This window comes from Vanessa cardui, chromosome 13, assembly GCF_905220365.1.
Source record: "Vanessa cardui chromosome 13, ilVanCard2.1, whole genome shotgun sequence".
Taxonomy (NCBI): Eukaryota; Metazoa; Arthropoda; class Insecta; order Lepidoptera; family Nymphalidae; genus Vanessa; species Vanessa cardui.
The window spans coordinates 6,337,567-6,359,008 of NC_061135.1; the positions used below are offsets into that span (position 1 = coordinate 6,337,567).

General features: G+C 33.1%; 4 protein-coding genes across 4 annotated transcripts; 2 read left to right on the forward strand and 2 right to left on the reverse strand.

Annotated features, from left to right (window-relative positions):
* Positions 1-88: 88 nt before the first annotated feature.
* LOC124534761 (probable myosin light chain kinase DDB_G0279831) lies at positions 89-2,631 on the forward strand. Its single transcript, XM_047110773.1, has 2 exons — positions 89-874; positions 1,051-2,631. The coding sequence occupies exons 1-2, from the start codon at positions 368-370 to the stop codon at positions 1,684-1,686; spliced, it is 1,143 nt and encodes a 380-aa protein (XP_046966729.1). The 5' UTR covers positions 89-367; the 3' UTR covers positions 1,687-2,631.
* Positions 2,632-6,125: 3,494 nt separating this feature from the next.
* Positions 6,126-11,854, reverse strand: LOC124534589 (protein pygopus-like). The gene is made up of 3 exons (XM_047110510.1): positions 11,566-11,854; positions 9,823-11,317; positions 6,126-9,372 (listed from the first exon to the last, which is right to left on the reverse strand). The coding sequence occupies exons 2-3, from the start codon at positions 11,169-11,171 to the stop codon at positions 9,252-9,254; spliced, it is 1,470 nt and encodes a 489-aa protein (XP_046966466.1). The 5' UTR covers positions 11,172-11,317; positions 11,566-11,854; the 3' UTR covers positions 6,126-9,251.
* A 229-nt stretch (positions 11,855-12,083) lies between these two features.
* Positions 12,084-14,487, forward strand: LOC124534649 (39S ribosomal protein L2, mitochondrial). The gene is made up of 6 exons (XM_047110609.1): positions 12,084-12,400; positions 12,470-12,582; positions 12,658-12,793; positions 13,310-13,390; positions 13,824-13,955; positions 14,241-14,487. The coding sequence occupies exons 1-6, from the start codon at positions 12,175-12,177 to the stop codon at positions 14,444-14,446; spliced, it is 894 nt and encodes a 297-aa protein (XP_046966565.1). The 5' UTR covers positions 12,084-12,174; the 3' UTR covers positions 14,447-14,487.
* Positions 14,488-14,694: 207 nt separating this feature from the next.
* Positions 14,695-20,997, reverse strand: LOC124534650 (ubiquitin-like modifier-activating enzyme ATG7). Its single transcript, XM_047110610.1, has 11 exons — positions 20,532-20,997; positions 20,187-20,382; positions 19,355-19,813; positions 19,084-19,190; positions 18,558-18,702; positions 18,003-18,161; positions 17,177-17,365; positions 16,724-16,876; positions 16,178-16,293; positions 15,332-15,617; positions 14,695-14,926 (listed from the first exon to the last, which is right to left on the reverse strand). Exons 1-11 carry the CDS (start codon positions 20,723-20,725, stop codon positions 14,882-14,884), a joined length of 2,049 nt encoding a protein of 682 aa, XP_046966566.1. The 5' UTR covers positions 20,726-20,997; the 3' UTR covers positions 14,695-14,881.
* Between the last annotated feature and the right edge of the window lie 445 nt (positions 20,998-21,442).

A 21,442-nucleotide genomic window follows, 5' to 3' on the forward strand; every position in this document is an offset into this window, starting at 1 on the left:
GAATTATTTGCGTAATGCAATAATAAAATAGCAAGACTTGCATGAGGAAATGTCCTTAGTGAAAATGTCAATCTCGATTTGGCACAGACTATATAGCAATCCAAAGTAATTGTGCAACTTTATACAAATTCACACAATGAATGTCGTTCGATTAAACACTTTCTATATTTTATTTGCAAAATAATCGATTTCTAAATAGTTTAAATAGTAAACTATATTGATTTTTACTTACTGTGAATTAATTGTGATTGTAAACATGAGAAATACCTATAAGCTGCCTAATTAACGACTTGTCAGTCAATCATATGTTAGTAATTAATTATGTCAGTGTTTGTTTACTAATGACAGTTTTGATAATCATAATACAATGAATCTTCCTGGAAATGCTGGAGAGTCGTCGTGTAAGCGACAAGAAAATGGCGACGCTACAACAGAACCTGACCGCCCACTTAAGAAAGCACGCTTTGCTTGGGAAGTTAAAGGAAAATATCATTTGAGAAATGAAATTTCAGATGGAAAATCTAGTACCCTAAACGAAACTGATAGAGCCGGCTCCTCATCGGAACACGATTGTGAGGCGAAATTGGTTGGAAATACTGAACAAAACCTTGAAATTCTGGGCGATTATCTGTTGAAACAAGATTTCAATTCCTTAGATTCTATCACTGATACTAATGCATCAATATTGCCTAATTCAAGCATATCAACAGAAAAACTGTCATACCCGAGATATATTAGTACATATGAAAGTAGCAGCCGAGACATCAGTGAAAGTAGCAGCAGTACTGGTGATCGAATATCAATTCCTAAATCAATGGTTTATTCTAATAAAGACATAGAGGATCAGTGCATTGCACGATGGCAGGCAAGACAGGTAACTTTGAATACTGAACTATCAATATGATTTAAAGGATCATTTAATTTTTTTTCTAAGTTGATAACTTTTTTTTACAAACTGAAAAAATTCAGATCCCATTAATTGTTCTACTGACTTATTTTTTATATTATATACTACATTAAAATATTATTATAACAAAGTGATTATTTCAGATGGCAAAATGCTTTGTTGACAATACAATAAACCGTGTCCTAGATAACTGGATGATAGCTCCGTTGCCCGCTGATATGGACAATAACAGAGTTCTTGCTCTAGATGCGGCAGAATTTATTAACAACTTGCCGGGAGACAATAGTATCGAAAACGAGGCTATACTTATGGCAATATCTGCACATGGCTTACAAAATAATTCAAGTTCAAGTAGTAGCAATGAAAATGAACTATCACAAAATTCAAGCAAAGATTTATTTTTATCACCTCCTGCAAGTCCCCTTCTATCAGATGACGAAACAAATTCAGAGCCTAAACTTAATAACAATGAACAAATTAATCTCGAAGAGACATCCACCAGTGGATTAGACATGTCATGGAACTTTACAAACGATGTAAAACAGAATGCCAATAGTAATTTACCTTTGTCATTTTATCCTGAAACATCCAGTTCATCTTATCCATATTATAATGACTCTGATAATGTAAATAGTAGTAATAATGATTATGATGGAGATGAAAATGTAAACTCTAATGATAATGACATAATGACAAATCATTATGATTTTCTTGATGCTGCTGTTTCATTTGCTATACAATACAAGGGTCTAACTTCATATGGGACAGATTATGGATAATATACAGGAAAAAAATAGCATAGATATTTGCTGACTTAAATTTATTATAAGTAGTTTAACCACAAAAGATTTTCGTTTGTAAGATGTAAGTGGTGCAAAATAGGTTAACAATTTAATGTGGATATATTGTCATAGTGCCGTGCAAACTGTCTGTTACCATGTTTTTAATTAATTTAAAGTCTCTACTGCACAAGACACAAAATCTTATGCCATGCCATTGTTTTTTCATTCAACTAAAAGCTTTAGATCTGATATTGTACATATTTTATTTGATAAAAGAGCACTGATGGATCTAGATTCTTAAGAAAATGTATAATAATTTTATATGAGTTGATCATGTTTGAAAGCAAGGATTTGTTTTATATAAAGTTCAAATATACAATAAAACATAGGTAGACCGAAATCTATTAATATTGAAATTGTGCACTCATTCAGGGGTGACATGAAACTAATTTATTGATGTATAAATATCTTTACAACTTGGAATACTCACAAACCTTTACTGTCACAAAACCCCATTAAAATATTATACATATACCTATGTACGACTATGATGCTTAGATTTTGATTAATATTCCAATATAATTTGAAACTTGCTTTAAAGTATGAGAGTTGTTGGGGAATTGCAAATAATTGTGATATTATTTTAAACTAAACTGAAGTAAAAATCAATTTTATTAGAAAGTACAAAGTATTAATATAAATTCATATCAAGGTGGATAGTAAGGTTGCAGATTTATTAAATGATTATGATTTACTTACATATAAGTTATGATTTATTATATTTTTATACACTCATATTTAATGTATTACTTATTTTGCAGTTTATAGTGATATACTTACGGATGTAATGTAAAAGGGCTTATTCTGATAGACATAGCTGGATTGTATGCCATACTGACATGAGTAATTATATTGTCAATAAAAATATATATGTATAGCCTATATATTCTATTACTAAATGCCTGTAACATCTCATGTACTCAGAATGTGTTAAAGTAACAATGCTGCTGAAACTAAATTGTGTTGTCATTAGCACGAAGTGTGTAAATAGCATTACACTGATTACACATTTCCGTCTGGGTCGAAAGACTCATGAAAACAAGTGGAGTTATCAGCTTCTCACTGGATTAATTTATGATATTCACATGAAAAATGGCCTTTTAAAAATCAAGGAAACTTTTATCGCAATTTTTGAAGTAAAATAAAAGTGGAAATAAGTTGTTAAATGTACGAGGGGTGATCCAAAAATAATAAGAGGGTATTTCTAGACTTCATAAAAATCCAAAAAAAAATTGTTTAGTTTCTTTATATACCCACTAGTTCAGGATAAAAAAATCATGTAAATAGGTCATCATTCCTTGGAGATACACCCACCGATGAGCCCCACCGATTTCGTTCTGAGCCGAGGTGCGATCTCATAGGAGACACCCTCAGGACGAACTTTAGATTTAATCTCGAGCCCCGCGCTCAACATTAGTTCTCGCCCGAAAGACCGGTGACGCTGTAAAGGCCAGTAGGGCCAACAGCCATACAACACACATAAAAAAAAATGGAGATACAATCATTTGAATAGCGACGGTCGACAATAATTCATCAATATGGAGAAAAACGAGATAAGAGCTGTCATAAAGTACCATTGTTTGAAGAAAATGTCTACCAAAGACACACAGTGCGACTTGGTGGAAACATTACGGGAAGCTGCTCCTCCATATTCCACAGTTGCGCGCTGGGCCAAAGAATTTAAGTTGGCTAGAACATCCACAGAAGATGAACATCGCGAAGGACGCCCATTCACGTCCCTCACTGAAGACAACGTCAAAAAAGTCGAAGATATCGTATTGGCAGATCGAAGAGTGACCATCAGGCATGTAGCTGAGATCACAGGGCTTTTTGTGACTATGGACGAGACCTGGATCCACCACTTTGATCCTGAAACCAAGCAACAGTCTATGACATGGAAGCGAGCCTCATCACCGACGCCGAAGAAATTCAAAGTGTCGCGTTCAGCGGGGAAGGTTATGGCGTCTGTTTTTTGGGACGCTGAAGGAATTATTATGGTGGAGTACTTGGAAAAGGGGGCCACTTATTATGCAGACCAAATAAGAAGCGGGATGCCATCAAACAAAAAAGACGTGGGAAACTGCGAGCAGGTGTGTTGTTCCATCAAAACAACGCTCCGTCTCACAAAGCCGCAGTTGCGATGACTGCCATCCAAGAATCCGGGTTCGAAATACTTGAACACCCACCCTATTCCCCTGATTTGGCCCCCAGTGACTTCTATCTCTTTCCTCGGCTCAAAGAACACCTGCGAGGCAAGAAATTTGAAGACAACAGCGAAGAGATGGCTGCAGTTGAAGAATTTTTGTAGAGTCGAGAGTAAAGATTATTTTTTGAAAGGAGTTCTTGGTTTAGAAAAAAGATAGACCAAGTGTATTGACTTATTGGGAGACTGATGTTGAAAAATATTTTTTTTTAATAACATTATTCACATTTATTATCAATTATCATTACTTTTGGATGACCCCTCGTATATTGTGGAAGTGTAGTGCACAATATAGCTGAGCTATCAAAAAATGACATGATCTTAAAGGTTTGTTTACCTTTCTTTCTACTTCCAATCGTATATGCTATAGCTAAAAGGATATAATGTGATCAATCGTTTCGCATTGAAGAAATACCCATTTTTGAATTTATTCAAATAATTTGATTGTTATTTTTGGATATTATGCGTTATTGCCGCTTACTGTAGATTCAAAATGTTCTATCCCAGCAGCATTGAAAACATAATACTAGTTATGTCAAGTTTAAAAGAAAATATTTCTTCTGCAATGTTCCGTCGTCGGTTGTCGATTTTAAAGTCTTTTTTTGTATAGATATATTGTATAGACCTTGGTTGTGACTACCACCGCCCATGGATATATTATATAAATATATACAACTCCGGGGGAGCTTGCAGGTGCGTTGCCAGCCTTTAAAAAATGTGTACATTCTTTTCTTAAAAGTTCCCAAACCATGTTGGTTCGGTAAAACTATCAGCGAAAGCTGGTTGTAAAAAGTAGTTGCGCCAGGCAGAAAATGCCTTAAAATCGCGCTGTTGTGAATTTTTGGATATCTGGGTCGTGCGAATGAAACTTCGAATTTTGACGTGATACCCAAATTTGCTTGAACATTTCCCCTGAAAATTTTGGTGAAAGATACATTGTGACCAATATCTCCAGGCTTAGGCTTCAGACCAGAAGGGGCTTAACCTTCGATAATTCGAATCGCTTTGCGAAAAACACAGACAAATGAAAGAATTGGGCAAACCAGAGATGAGAGCAATATTCCATGTGAGGCCGAAATTGCGCCTTATAGAATTTTAGGCGACGGGCCGATGTGAAGTACCGTCATGCCTTGCTGAGCACACCAAGCTTTTTAGATACCAATTTGGTTTAACCTTTCAATTAATCGCCAAACGGTTAAAGAGAGAGAGAGAGAAATATCAATGCCAAGTGTTCGGATACTAGTTGCGGTAGCACTGGGAATGTTCTCAAAATATTGAAAATACGACAAATGATGATTTTTTGCTGTTCACGCGCAAAATTGTGTCTTTTCAAGCTTGAATTGAGACTAGGTTTAGCCGGTCCCAGTCCAAAACTTAGTTAAATTTGTTTGTTACACAAATTTCTTACGGATTCTGTCAACGTATTCGCGAGTAATATTAGCATGGCCTGTGTATAAGTTGCCTACAATACCTACTGCCGTCAATGACAAGTCATGGATATGCCGAAAGTCGTCTAATGTCGGACTAAACCAAGAATGGTTGCTAAAATTCCCGGTTACCTCGCCGGCTATAATCCTCGTCGTAGGGTAACAGACCCTAGCAATGAAGCGAATAAAAATCATTAGTAGAGTTTGAAATCGCCAGAATGCTGCCTGCTTGCTGCTATATAGTACGACACAAATTAGATGTAGTATCGGAAAATGCAATAGAATGAAAATAAAACCGACTACTGCCGATTTACACAACCAATAGAAATAGCTCCCTATCGCGCCATTCGACGCTATTCGTCGCTATAGATTCACGCGTCAGAGAAAGCAAGTGCATGTAAATCAACGCGTCAAATTGACGAATATATCAGGTCATATGATATTACAAGTTATTACGTTTGTGCAAAGATCATATTCGCATGAGAAATAAATATTGATAATTTGGGATAGCGTACTCAATTCGGATGTGATCGGTTTTACGAATTTTGTCGATGCTACATCTAAGTTGTGTCGTACTATACGTTGTGTTAAGGGAAAGAGGTGGGGAAATATGACTCGCACTTCATATGTTCTGGCTTGTACATTCAGATCATACTTAATGGATCCGTATTGAAATATCCACCATTTTTATACAAAAGCTGAAGAACCAAAACACTATTAAAGGTAACTTAACATAAAATAAAAAATCCTCAATAACAATTTTATTATTGCTTGTTATTATTCACATAATACAAAATAAACTATGCACAAGTTTAAGACCACTGATGTAATTCTATTTGACTTTATAAAATATTCTGAAATACAACTTGCTATCATTCACAACAGTATTGTTTTTTGTACGATGGGCTAAACGAAAGTATATATTGCGTTTTATTTTGATCTCGAAGTCTAATGTTGAAGAACTACACTTAATATATACATCGTAAGGCCCATTGTACGCAACACATAACGTGTTTAACTAATATACATAGCAGCAGTCTCCCGTAAATAATTGTGATGCTCACACGACAATTAATATTACATTACATTCATGGCCGCATATCCTAGTTAATAAATTTCTAATTATCAGTAACTGTACAATTGTTTATTATTCGTCGATTTATTAAATATATATACAAAATTAATTAAAAAAAATCATCTTCCGCCGAATCTTTAATCTATTATAACTACTTACTCATTTTATTTTATTGAAAAAATATTATCAAAACAATTTAAAATCATAAAGGTATGATCAAATCAGATGTTAATTGTATGTAAAACAGTAATGATATAGTTTAAATCACGTAAGAAAAAGCAAATGACTAATTCGGTGGATATTTATGTTAAGAAATTTTAAAAAGAGCATCATCAATCCACAGTATCGCATTAGATACTAAATTACATTATTTTATGTATTTTCTTCACAATAAAGAACATTCTTAAACATATAATAACTGACAAAAATAAATGACAGATGTGACCATACCTTTTATATTGTTTACCAATTAAGTGAGTATGGTCTGGTAAAAAAAAACACCTGACAACAGCCGCGCCCACTCAGTTGTTAAGTGGTCAGGTAGGTTTACCTGGAGATACATATTGTGCTAAAAATTGTTTGTTAATCTACATACATAACAACTCATATTACTTAAACATGTCATGGTATTTATGATAAAATAAATAAATATGTTATTTCTCTCAATCTCATTGAATATTTAAAAATAAAAATAAAAATTGTTATCAAAAATCTTGTGTATATAACTTAGGCACTAGTTTGCTGCGTTTTTTTTTATTGTACATACAAAATGATGCTATACAGTTATTGGATCTATGTACATACATTTTTTTTAAAATAAAGTTAATAAATTGTCTTATGGTTAAAATGGTACGACAGTTACTGTCTCAATGCAATCTCTTAACGGATCTCGGATATAGTTGAACACTACGAGATTTGTTTTTAAACAATTGTAAAACTAAAATTAATTTTAAAGTCACAGATAAAATAAATCATCACAACCGAGGGACAGCGTTCCAAACACTAATTTCAATGAAAACAAAATGTAAGCTAGTATACAAGCTGCTCTAAAACGAATATTTAAAATCTATTACAGAAAATGGCACAAGATGTTAGAGGGCACTAAATAACTTCAAAGTAAAATACAATCAAAATGTAAGTGGGTTACAAACATATTTTATGACCAAGGACAGTAAAAATCGACAACAATATTTCAAACTCAGATTAAACAGATACCTTGAACTAAGTTTGCACTTCTTACTGAGGCCAGACAAAGGATATTGCGGTTGATGAATAGTAAACAAAAATAGTATGTTTCAATCTTAGTCACAACCGCTCAAACTTTCCCAGAGCACTCTTCAGTTTTATATAATCTCAGTACATTATTCGAAACACTACAGAACTATTTACAATTCTTATGATACACACTTACAGTTAAAAAATCTTCAAAAGTTAAAAAATTGACAAACACATTTTAACACTCTTATATTTAACAAAGCGTATGGATTCATCATATTTACAGTTATTTATGTAAAAATAATGCGTAATATTACATGCAATTTAGGGCACCAAACTATAAGTAAGTAATTATAAATATAATGAAAGCACATTTTTATATTCATTGTTTTAGTACCACAGCTGTTAGGAGCCTTTTAAAAAGCTAATTGCATGTTTATAACTAAATATGTTGCATTAAAAAACATTTGAGAAGTATGTAAAATTATAATGTAGCACATAAAATTATGTTAAACACTTAAAAATGTGTATGAATTACAAACATTTGAAATATGCATGAAAGGCAAGCATTGGTTTACTTATTATTTCCTTGTAAGTTTTTTTTGTTTTTATTTGATTTAAAATAATAGCAAATATTTCATTTAAAGGATATAGTTCTGTTATTGGGCTATTTAGTAAGAAGGCCCTTTTTCATCTCTTGTAGTTTAGTTTTGTAGACTTTAAGACCTGCATAAAAAATATTCGAGAACAATGCGGAAGTAACTTGCGAAACTCATTATTTTAATTTATGGACAAGGACCCACTTAATTTCTATTGAATATATTCTGATCTTTCACAATTATTATAAGGCGGAAGTTTAGACTTAAGTTTATTCTAAAAATATTTACAATATGCACAAAGAATAAAGCGACACACGAATAGCCGCTAAATAATCGGCCAGCTTTATATTGCTTAATCCAATTTAACACCATGTCACACTCAGCTGTCAATTTTAATTTTTAATTTTTAAATATACAAAGGCATATTTTTTTATTTGTAAATGGCAGCTGCATGTGATATGATATTCATTAGTATTCTGATATAAATTTTCTAATGAGAAATCACATTACATTGCTTTAACAATTATGCCTAAGCATGAACAGGCTCAAATTTAGAAAACATTTTTAAATTTCAAAACTTATATCACATTCTTTAAATTGAAAATACAATTAGTTAAATTTTGATCAAATAAGTGTTGTAGAATGAAGAATATTGTTTTACAATAAAAAACAATATTATTTTAAATAAATTATTAGATGCAGTTCATCCGCAACTTACTAATAAATAAAACAGGCTAGTTATTTATCTGCAATTAAGTAGTTTAGCTCCAATTGCATTACTTCAAGATTAAATAGTTCTTGAAGTTGTCCATTCAATAACACAATTCTAAAATTCTATCCATGAGATCCTTCATAGTGACTCTAACCGAAACAATCCAATAAATTACTAGTCCATATATGAAAAAGTGAAATAAATACTTGTGATGTGTGTAGGTGAGCTAGTCGGCTCATACGTGTGGCAGGAGAGGTAAAGTGGCACAACACTATGGTTTAAACTTTACAAGGGGTATGTTTTTAGAATGTAGGCACTTGTCGCAAACCCACTCCGCATACACTTCTGCCGTTAACAATTGAAATGCTGGCTCTGTCAAGCCAGTGCATCCTCTGAAAATAAAATCAAATTTTTAACCATTTTTTTCTCAAACAAATAATTTTAGAGACATTTTAAAAAGGTTTTAACTTATGTTTAAAACATTTTCAATCGGCTATAATTAGAATTATATTGATAAATAATAATAATAAAATTTAAGCAAACTTTTTGAATGTATATATTATGCTTATTTATACATTATTCTACTAATGACAACAATAATTATTTAAGGCTTTTTCACCAGTAGTGTCTATTTTGGCTACTGGAATAACTATCATAATTAGTTATGTTAGAGATTAGTACAAAATATTTTTTTTGTTTTTTCAAGTGTATATCATAAATATCTACTGGTAAGTACTAAGTACTACTTAGTTAAAAATTGTAGTATTAATTACCTAAATGGTCATCAAAACATCAAACCAAAATAAAAGTTACAAAAATATAATTTTTAAATGACTTCTCACCTGTGGAACCAAAAATTACATCCAGATTCGCATAATATAGCTTGATCATTATCATGTACTTCCTTGTGACACACTCCACAAGGATATATTGGGGGAGCATTTGGATTCTGAGGGTTAAACACCATAGGTTGGTCAGGGGGGTATACTTTCCCTGCACTCACTGGCATTGGTTTAGGTCCAAACATCCCCATGTTTTGACCCATAGGTCCAACTCCTTGTCCTCCTGGCCCTCCCATGGCCATTCCACTCATACCTTGTAGTGGGCCACAACTTCCCATATTTCCTGGCCCGGGACCCATACCCATTGAACCACTTCCTCCCATTCCCATAGGAGGGCCATGACCCATATGGTTTCCAGAGTATGGTGGTCCAGGACCCATTGATGACATAGGCCCATTACCTCCCATAGGTCCACTTCCCATACCTGACCCCATTGGACTTCCATGTCTCATAGGACCGCAGTGACCAGGGCCCATTCCTCCACTTTGCATTGGACTTGGTGACATTATAGAACTACTGGGCCCCATGGATCCATTTGAACAACTAGGACCCATTGGTCCATTCATGCGAGGAACATTCATACCTGGTCCACCTCCTCCCATTGGTCCATTAATAGGCCCATTCATTGAACCTGCACCAAGTGGACTATGCATTGGTGGGCCCATTGGGCTGTTGCTCATGTGGCTTCCAGCCATAGATCCCATATTCATTGGACTGCCCATTGGTCCTGATGACATAGGTGAGCCCATGGGCATGGAATTCATTGGACTCATTGGACTTCCCATTGATCTTGACGTAGGACCCATACCTGGACCCATACTATGATTACTCATCCCCATATTGGGTCCTCCCATTGGAGACATACCACCCATATGACCCATTGGACTCATATTACCCATTGGACTTATACCACCTCTTGTTGGCATTTGCTGATTCATCGGACTCATTGAGTGGGGTAAAGGGCTCATGTGTCTCATTGGTGGCCCACCCATACTATGTCCCATTGGACCCATCATTCCCATGGGGCCATTTTGACTCATCATCGGTCCATTCTGACTCATCATGGGACCATTGTGTGACACTGTCGAGGGTGAGTCATCAAAAGGGTTGGAAGCAACGATTGTGTCTCCATAGCCTGTCAATGGTGGGGGTAGTAAGTCTTGTGCTGTTGGTGGTGGCTGAGGAGTTGTTAAGGCATTATTAGCATTTGAGGTTTTTCTCCGCTTTTTTGGATTACTCGGTGCTGGTGCTGGGGGTGTGGGTGTATCCATTGGCGGTTTAAAATCTGGTGGACCTAGTCCAGGCCCTGGTAGCCTGTATGAGGGCATACCTGCCAGATTGTGACTCATGTTGATATTATACTTTTCCAGCTCTAACAACCATTATGAGGAATTTCAGTCTAAAATAACTTCTTTAGAAAATATATTCACACTTAAGGCACCGCATTGTCACGAGAAAGCGCAATAACGTGCCGGAAGACTGGTTGAGTCTATTTCTGTAACAAGAAAAAAAAAATCATCCTCCACAATAAGCTATCAAACTAAAATATAATCACATTTAATTAAAACTGTTTTATAACTTGTGTTTGCTAATAAAGTCCATGGGCGCCAATGATTACGTTATGAAGTAGAAACATTAGTAACCTTCTCATTATAAATGCATAAAAATGCCGAGGACCATATAAATTGTTAAGATATATTCGATATAAACTAGATAGAGGATACATAAAAAATTAAAACTTACTGCATTATCAATTTAGCATCGGAATTACTGATTATTTTTTTGTCCTCATCAAGACCCCAAGGCAGGCGTGCAACATATGACAAAATACCAAAAGAAAACCACTTCTTAACTCAAGTTCTTGCTGTTCACAGTAGGATTTTAGACTGATTATTGTTTTAACACACATCAACTACACTTAGAATAAGTTATAACATTTCTTTGAATGCATTTTTTATTTACGACTCACGATATTCCAAACAACACACGCCACATTCACGATGTATTTTTATCAGAGAATTGCCGCTAGGGGTCGTCTTTTGTTTTTTGTGTGTTCATTTCTAAGGCAAAGGAATATTTCATTCAAACAAATAATTGTTTTAAATAGTTTATTCTTAAATAAGAAGTTTCTTTAAAACAATATCCATAACTGTATATTTTAAAATATAAGACATACTTATTAAAATGGCAAAATAAATTTATAGATGCCTTAAACAATTTCCGTTCAGAAGATAAGCTGTCATTTAATAAAGTGACAATTCTTCATAAATATTTTAATTTTTAGGTTATAAGGATTACAGAATATCAAAATAGGAAAATATATATGATTATATCATTTTAAAATTATCTGCGATGGCTTTGAACAGGTTATTCGCAGGATTAAGTATAGCCGTAACTCCAAGCGTGCTAGGTAGACGAACAATCCAAATAGCTGCAGTAAACTATGCCAGTAAACCCAATCTCGTTAAACCAAAGCCTGGATTTGGAAAAAGTTATAGAAGAATAGTTCATTTTCCAGAAGAGTATACAGTAAAACCTTTAGAAGTAACAAACTTGGCTGGCCGGGATCCGGTGTCAGGTAGATAAGTCTTAAATATAATAATATTATTTTACGACATTTGACTAAACATTTTTCTTTTCATTAAAGGTAGGGTTGTAGCAAAAGGAATTGGTGGAGGAATAAAACATAAATATCACTGGATTAATTGGATTAGAGATGGTCCAACAGAAGGTCCTCCTCAGGAGGAAAAAGTTATTCAGGTACAGTTAAATATAATATCAATATATTGGTACATGTTTTGGTGAAGTAATTTATATCATGTATATATGTTTTAGATTTTAGAATGCGGTTGTAGAACTGCCCATGTTGCCTTAGTAGCAGTTGGTGATAAATTAAAATACATACTTGCAACTGAAAATATGAAAGCTGGTGACATAATTAAAACATCTCGTCATCTACCCAGGATACCAGGTTTGAAAATATAGTAATCCTAATATAATAATATGGATGATTAATTAATTATAAATAATAAATATAAATATGAGACAACATCACATACATTACTCTGATCCCAATGTAAGTAGCTGAAGCACTTGTGTTATGGAAATCAGAAGTAACAACGATACCACAAACACCCAGACCCAAGACAACATAGAAAACTAATGGTAATCTACATCGACTCAGCCGGGAATCGAACCCGGGACCTCAGAGTAGTGTACCCATGAAAACCGGTGTACACACCACTCGACCATAGAGGTCGTCATAATTGAAAGAAACTTTAACCAGAAAGTCATTTTAAAAATTATTTAGTTTTTAAATTCACTTGCAAAGACATTTTCTCAAATCTATACATTGCTTACATAAGAAATTAAAACTTGATTCTGGAAAAGATTCAGTATACCAAAGTCTTCTCTTGATATCTTCAACATATATTGTGTTTAAATAGATTTATAAAAAAAAACTTAACAATTATATTTGTTTCTACAGTAAGGGCGAATGAAGGTGATGCATATTTATTAGGAGCTCTTCCAACAGGAACACTAGTCCACTGTATAGAAAAAGAACCAGGTATGTAACCAGACAAATATAAGTTTTTGTTTCTTATTCAAATCAGGCAGTCTTTTTTAGATTGCTCACTTTTACTGATTTGAAATTTTTATACTATTTAAAGTAGAATTTATTCATTTATGATAATAATAGAATAAACTTTTATTTGGACATAAAATGCAAAAAAAAATAGACTAATGCACTACACACATAAATATATTATTGAAAAACAAACAAAATTAAAAATCATTATTTTTCTTACTAGGAAAGTTGAAAAAATTGACTTTTTCCTACTGATTCAACTACTTATAAACCTTCCTTTTGAATCACTATTTTAATCAATGCAAAACCCATTAGATTTCATAGCATAGTTTAAAATATTTAACCATCTGGTTAAATGATGAGATGGCGAGCAGTGAATTAGTTTTATACTTAATACATTCATTGATTACAGGTCAAGGTGGGCTGTATATCCATGCAGCGGGGACTTACGGCACTATTTTAAGAAAGCAGGATGATCGTGTTATTGTCCAGATGCCATCAAAGAGGCCATTCAGTTTTAGCCAATATTGCATGGCTGTTGTTGGTTTGTTAAATTTTATAATTAAAATATTTTTTCACAGAAATATTTAAATATTCTCATTTTACTTGAAACATACAATGGTTATTTCATCAATTTGGTTATATTGTTACATTATATGTAATATACATTAACATAACATTAACATTATACTAAAATTCATGAGAGAAATTTAAAGGACCACCTTCAATTTAAAATAACAGGAATTAAATATACCACAGTTGGTAAATTGAGAAATATGATCAATTTTGAAGTATAAATTTGCAATTAATGGAATGTTTCATGTTATAGGCCGGTTATCGAACATAGAGCATGGTACAACACCAATAGGTTCTCCACAACGCAACAGATGGCTCGGCAACCGCCCAAGATCGGGACTTTGGCGTAGGAAGGATGGTAGACACGGAAGAAAGATCAAACCTCCAAAGCCAGTGAAAGAAATTCGTCATCCGACAAAGTTCCCATTGCCAACTATTCAAATGAACATGAATCCTTAAATATGTAAAGATTAAATAAAGTAAATATTAGTAGAAAGTTATTTTTATTTTTCTATTTTTTTATATCTGACAAGTAATTCAGCAGTAACCCAAAGAAAAAAGAAATCTTATTTGTGGCCTTTAAGGTATACACATATACTTTGCATATGCTAGGTCTTCATTGAATTATTAATTCTTGTATTTCATTTCGCGAATTCAAATTAATTTCCATTGATACTGAAGGATGTTTAAAGGTATATAAAAACACCAAAAACTAAATAAGCTTTATTTTATTTGATATTTATAATATTTAAATAAATTAACACTTATGAGATAATAGCAACTATGGTTCAATATAATGTGCCAGTAAATGCCATCACTACTAAATTAATATATTTTGGCAGATTATGAAGCTTCAATTGAGATTAAATTGTGGATTTTTTTAGTATTTTTCCTTTATATACTTGTAGTTTCTTGATCTTCGTCAGATAATGTTAGTATCTAAAAAAAAACGAAACAAATATTACATATTTTTTTTATAATAGTGCATAAACAGTGTCCGCCTAACTGGTAAATGGTAAATGTTTTCTTCTGTAAGTCAGAACTGTGATTCCTTTTTAAAAAGGTATTTGTATTCTTATGCATGCAATATTTTGTACAGTAAATTAGTAAAAGATTTTAAACATACTTGGCATAGAGATAATATATGGAAAATAACTCAATTGTTTTTAAAAGCATGTCAAAAATTTTGACATAGATTTTTACACGACTATCCCTAAAGAAGTTCTACTAGACTGTTCCGATAACCAGACAGAATAATATAGGATAAAGATATCTTCAGTTTTTTGAAATAATCTTGGGAGTGACAATTAATAAGTGCTATACATATTTTGTTGTTATATTTACCTCAGTCATTTCTGCGGTCAATTGCAGTTCAGATAATCCCGTAACATCCTCCAAATATGTTCCACTATTGAAAACATTCATCAAAAAGTCTAAGCCTTCTTCTTTATATTTGGCTATTACTACGTCAGAACAAGCGATACACTGTTTGAATTTGGTGCACGTCGGTAGCACCGTCTGGTAAGAGTGAAGAAAGCCTCGTATTGAATGAGGAATGGGGCCGAGGACACCTTGAAGCTTTGGGTCGAGTTCTTCGTCAGTAAGGTTATATACAGCTGGGGCTTTTACTCTGTAATATAATATAAATGAATTTGAAAATTAAAACTTATGGATTTCAATATATAGAGCTCACTTTCACGTATTCGGGTACGTGAAAGTTCACCGTTTTATCCTTAAGTGTCACAAGTACTTTTGACACTTTACCTCAAATCAAATCAAATCAAAATAAACTTTATTCAAGTAGGCTTTTACTATCACTTTTGAATCGTCATTTTACAAATAAGTGAAGCTACCACCGGTTTGGAAAGTAGATTCTACCGAGAAGAACCGGCAAGAAACTCAGTAGTTACTCTTTTTTAACATTTAAAAAATACAGAGTCATGTTAGTTAAATATATGTGGGCAGATTATGAAACCAAAAATGAATAATTTGATAAATGCTATTCTCAATCAAACATCCCCGTGATTTTGATGCACTTATGTAGCTTTCAGCACCATGCCTTGGCAGGGGCTAAACTTGCTATATTGCTACATTTTAGTGGATAGTCTGATACACAAGCTAGCAGCCTCACACAAGCCTCAAAGTTAATGTAGGGGAGAGGGGGGGGGGGTAGTGTCGTGCTTGGGTTACCGTAGTGGGTGCTGCAGCATGCCCACTAGTAGCTCGACGGCCAGGGCGGCGGCGATGGCGGCAGCACCGGCGCGACTCACCGTGCACTGCTGGTCTAGAGTCCGGTCCTTCAGCGACTGACGGATTTTATCATTAGTTATAATATTCCATCAAAAAGTATAAGTAGTCGTGTAAGTCACAAAGAATATCTCATCTATTAATACAGCTTATTTTACTTGGTGGTTTGTGCAAGCCCGTCTGGGTAGGTACCACCCACTCAGCAGTTATTCTACCGCCAAATAGCAGTACTCAGTATTGTTGTGTTCCGGTTTGAAGGGTGAGTGAGCCAGTGTAACTACAGGCACAAGGGACATAACATCTTAGTTCCCAAGGTTGGTGGCACATTGACGATGTAAGGAATAGTTAATATTTCTTACAGCGTCATTGTCTATGGGTGATGGTGACCACTTACCATCAGGTGGCCCATATGCTCGCCCGCCAACCTATAACATAAAAAAAAAAATTATTATACGATGGTACGGTAGCCCAACATAAGGGGTAACTTACATTTCCAGGTGCCGTGACATCATTGCAGAAGTAGCACCCGAGTTGATCTCCGGACACGAAAGCGCTGTTAATTGAAGTTTCTTCTTGAACTGAACTTATTCCATGTCGCATTACCAGATAACTATCAAAACCGAGCGCTGCGTTTATTGTTATCTGAAAATAGTTTTTTTTTATTAGATAATAGGTTTTTTCAAAATGTAAGGAATTAATTGAGAACAGACGTCATATTAAATACAAAAAAGAAATTACTCCAAACACTTCTTGATAAGCATAATTTGCAGGATTTTTCATAATTTTATTTTAGCCATTATGCTGTCAGTTATGTTACTATCTTACCTATATTAAAAATAAGTATATTTCATTACAACCATTTAAAACATAAAGTATATAAATTCTGTTAGAATACATATAATAGTAACTTTGCATTTGTACCGTAAACGAAAATAAGTTTACCTTCCCATAGTATGCGGATATGAGCGTCGGTAACCACCTCGCTTCTCTGGTGTCCAAAAGGAGGAAAATCACATCATGCTCTTTTATAGCCTCAGTTAACAGCTCGATGTTGGTAACTGTTTCATCTTTAAGGGACTCGCCAATCGGATGACCGGGCATTGGAATGTGGAAGACTAGACCTTTACTTTGCTGAAATTAAGCAAAGCAATACTGCTGAGAAAAAATATATGTTGTCTATTTGAGAAACATATAAAATTACAGCTTGTTAATAACCCACTAATAGGTGGCCGCCTGTCGAGGAAAAGGTCTGGAAGTTTTAGTGTGTAATCACCATGTTTTTTGTGTGTAAAGTGCACTTATATGTATTAAAAAAAAATTTATAAACGTCGAGATTTTATGTTTTTTATGTCTATCGAACTGGCACTTATTGGTGGGTATTATGGGTCACCTAATGGGAAGTAGTCAACAGTACTCTGGGCTTTTGGATTAAGAAATATTGAATTCCGCTTTTCTTAGCTTTAAGCTTTTTTTACTTTCGTAATCTATGCATATAGATAACTATCACTAATATCGTATCAATATAACAACAATTCCTAAATAAGATTTCTAATTAACATGGTTATTTTTAATACTAAAGTTATTAATTTCGGGAATGGTAAATAATGGTTATTTACCAAGTTTTTTTATTTTTATTCGGTGTAATAATGTCGAAATATCGAGCTCCACCGAATAAAAAACATGGTAAATATCCCGAAATTAATAACTTTAGTAACAATTCCTAACATTTAATATTTGAAATGATATCATAAAAATGAGATATAGTTACCACAGTTGGTAGGATGAGCTTTAAATTATCAGCTGCTGCTTCCGACTTTCTTCTGCCACCATTGAGACAATCTTGATAAGTGTAAAGTACTTGACGCGTCGGATTAGAATATGATACTTTGCCACTATCTATGAAAGTTATGTGACGGAATCCCCAAGCCTGTTAAAGGAAACCAGTTTTATAATTACATAATTCTAGAACTGAAACTTTCGTGATGTATTTGTTACAACTGTAGTGGTCAGCTGTGACCCAGCTAGGTCGTATTGTCAATTAATCATACTTTTTTTTAAAAAATCAACAATTCTCATTCTCGCCAAACTTGTACAACTGTATCTTATTCTATTATTTTGTATTCTTTAACATGGACCATCGACTTAGAATTTAGAATTATATTTCAAATGATATCTGATGAAATACTTCATGAAACAAATAATTAACATTATAATAATGTGTACTCTTAGAAATAATTGAATGTGTATATTCTAACATAAAAAATATATTTGTAAGATTTACACATTTAATTTCTTTAAGAAAAATCAATTTTAAATTACTTACTAAAAGATCTCTTGCCACATGACAACCCAGAGTGCCAGCACCGAGCAATAAACATTTTGTTTCCTTCATAATAGTCACATCTAGATCAGGAACAAGACGCCATTTCATTAACTTTATATTAAGATCAGAAGATGTGTCTGCCAATCTGAAATTTTGCATTATTTTCATAAATAAAAATTATGTAATCATTTCGACTAAAAAATTTCTACTTTATACTACCCAATAGCCACCATCTGTGTGGAATAAGTATTATTTTGCTTCCAAAACAATATTTTGTTAGAGTATTTTGTAGAAAGAAAATAGCTTATTAGATTCTGCATTCAACAGCAAATGAATGTTATAAGAAGTTGGTTTATATATCTTACAGTACCAGTATCTATTGTTGAAGCTCACAAAAATAAATGCTGCTTACAACTGGATGGATGATCCTTTTACTCATTCGCCCCAACATATATTCAGAAAATTTGGGCTTTCATAGCTTTATTAAATGGATGTTTCAGAAAAACAATAATTGATTTATACTTACTTGACAGGATCCATTGATGATGACATGTTGGCAAGTTTCGGTCCAAAGTTACCTCTTTCATTTCGTTCCCAACCTACCCAACCAACATTCTGAGGTGTCTGGATTTTCTAAAACAAAATTACTATCTAAAATAAAGTTATGGTCCATTTTATTATTCATCTTTATTGTGATAGTTCACTGGGTTAGTCACAAGGAGGTTACAAACAGATAGACAAAAACTATTTTGATATTTAAAATATCGTAAATTATAATTAGAAAAGTAAGTACTGACCTCAGGTACTGTTATGTTATAAATTTGACTATTATTAATGGCACCATTCTTGCTGCATCTTATCCCGATAACTTGTATAATCTTCTTACTTAAATCTGGACAGTACTCAAATAAAGCTGCCAAGAATATTCTTAGTGGCCATCCAGGGTTTTCACAATTACTATGATCAGCAAAAGCAAACAATGTATTGGTCAGATCAATATTTGTTTCTTCATCCTTATTTCTGTTTTTATCTAAGATCTTTGATAGTGTCACAACATTACATGAGTCACCATCCTTAACAATTGCAAAGAAACATTTCTGTGAAATATCTAGATTTTGATAGCTCTGTGAAATATCTTTTATCTGCTTCTCGTTGAAACATGTGCTTATATTCTTACATTTTTCTTTTAAGCACACAACAGGCTGACTTGGTGCAGGAAATGCAAACCAGTAGTAATAGTGGAACTTTTTGAGATCCTGTAATATTAAAAATGTTAATTTTATATCTCACCAACATGTATGGTAAATTAATTTGCTTAATATCTATTTTTTTAAGTAAATTGTCTCTCATGATATACCATTAAAAAAACAATTCAGCTCATTGAGGCAATTATTATTAATATATTTTTATTAATTTATGGAATCGACATGTGCTCATATTGTAAAGATAAATCAATACAGATTAATCCATTGCTTTTAAGAATTAATTTCATGTGATAGAAACATAAATAACATCAAAAAGTCCACATACATTCCTGGCCAACTACATATACTGTAAGTTTGGTTTGGTTAAATATGTAATTACTTAGAACTAGGACCAAATACTTACAATAATTCACATTATACTTACAGCAAAAGAAAGTACAAAAAAGTTTAATAAGCTATTAGGATTGTCTATCCACGACTTCATTTGTAAATTGGCTCTCATAATCTCACCAACACTATTGATTAATGATGCTTTGTCAATGTTTTTGAAGTCTTCAATTGTATTTTTATTCATTAGAGTACCAGTAACATTAATGTAGTGGAACTCTGTCTCTGGGTCCCTTTAAAATAATGTTAAGATTAAATAAGTGCCATAGTGAAAATATGCAACTTCACGTGTAATAATTTAGTATTTAATATGTAATAATTTAAATAATTTTTTCAAGATGACTTTAATAGTATATTACTATTTCACATGTTATTAACTTACTTGTTGAAAGAAGTTCCGTCGACCTCTAATACACTTACAATATCATCCCTATACGAATAACGTCCATAAATTTGTTTCGTATTCTCATTTAATTTATCAACGTTCAATTTCATTTCAGTTAAACTATGCCAAAACGATGGATGAACGAAAGACATAAAGGGAACATATTGAATAATATCTTGCTTATCATCCATTATTGTTACTTTTGGTGCTTTTATGTAAATAATTAAAATATATGAGAAATCTTCAATTCAAATTGTTGTTCGCTTTTAGCTATCTACGACATGACTTTGAACTCTTAAATAAACTTATTAATTGTGATTTCCACTCAGACTAATTCAAGACAAGCAATTAAATATTATATTTGAAAATAATTTTTCTTGCTATACTGTAGTTAGAACATACGATGAGCACAAAGATAAACTAAGTAGTACCTAAGTTTATTTTGGCATTGCCAAATACGCCAATGTCAAAAATGAATTTAGTTGAATGACGGATGTCAATCTCGGTATGTTATTAAAACTTGAATAACAGATATAAGGCACATACGTAAAAATAATGTAACCCACAAAAATTTAAAAATTATATTTACAAATACAGATAACGCTGCTAAAGCTAGAGGGTGAAATTATAGATACTCTATATAATAATGTGGGTTTAGACGGGGAAGAATCATTTCGAATATTCGAATCGTCATCGAAATTTTCTGAACGAATTACACCAATCTAAAAAAAGAGTGCGGTACACAGTAATATCACAAGGAAGAAATAACAAATATAAACTTGTAACTCTTTTTTCCTGACCTGGCCTGACTATACAGGGTAATTCCTATCTGGGACAATGTATACGAGTTTACAACAGGATCCAAGAAAACATATTTCTATTGTAAATAAACATCAATGGACGTCTGT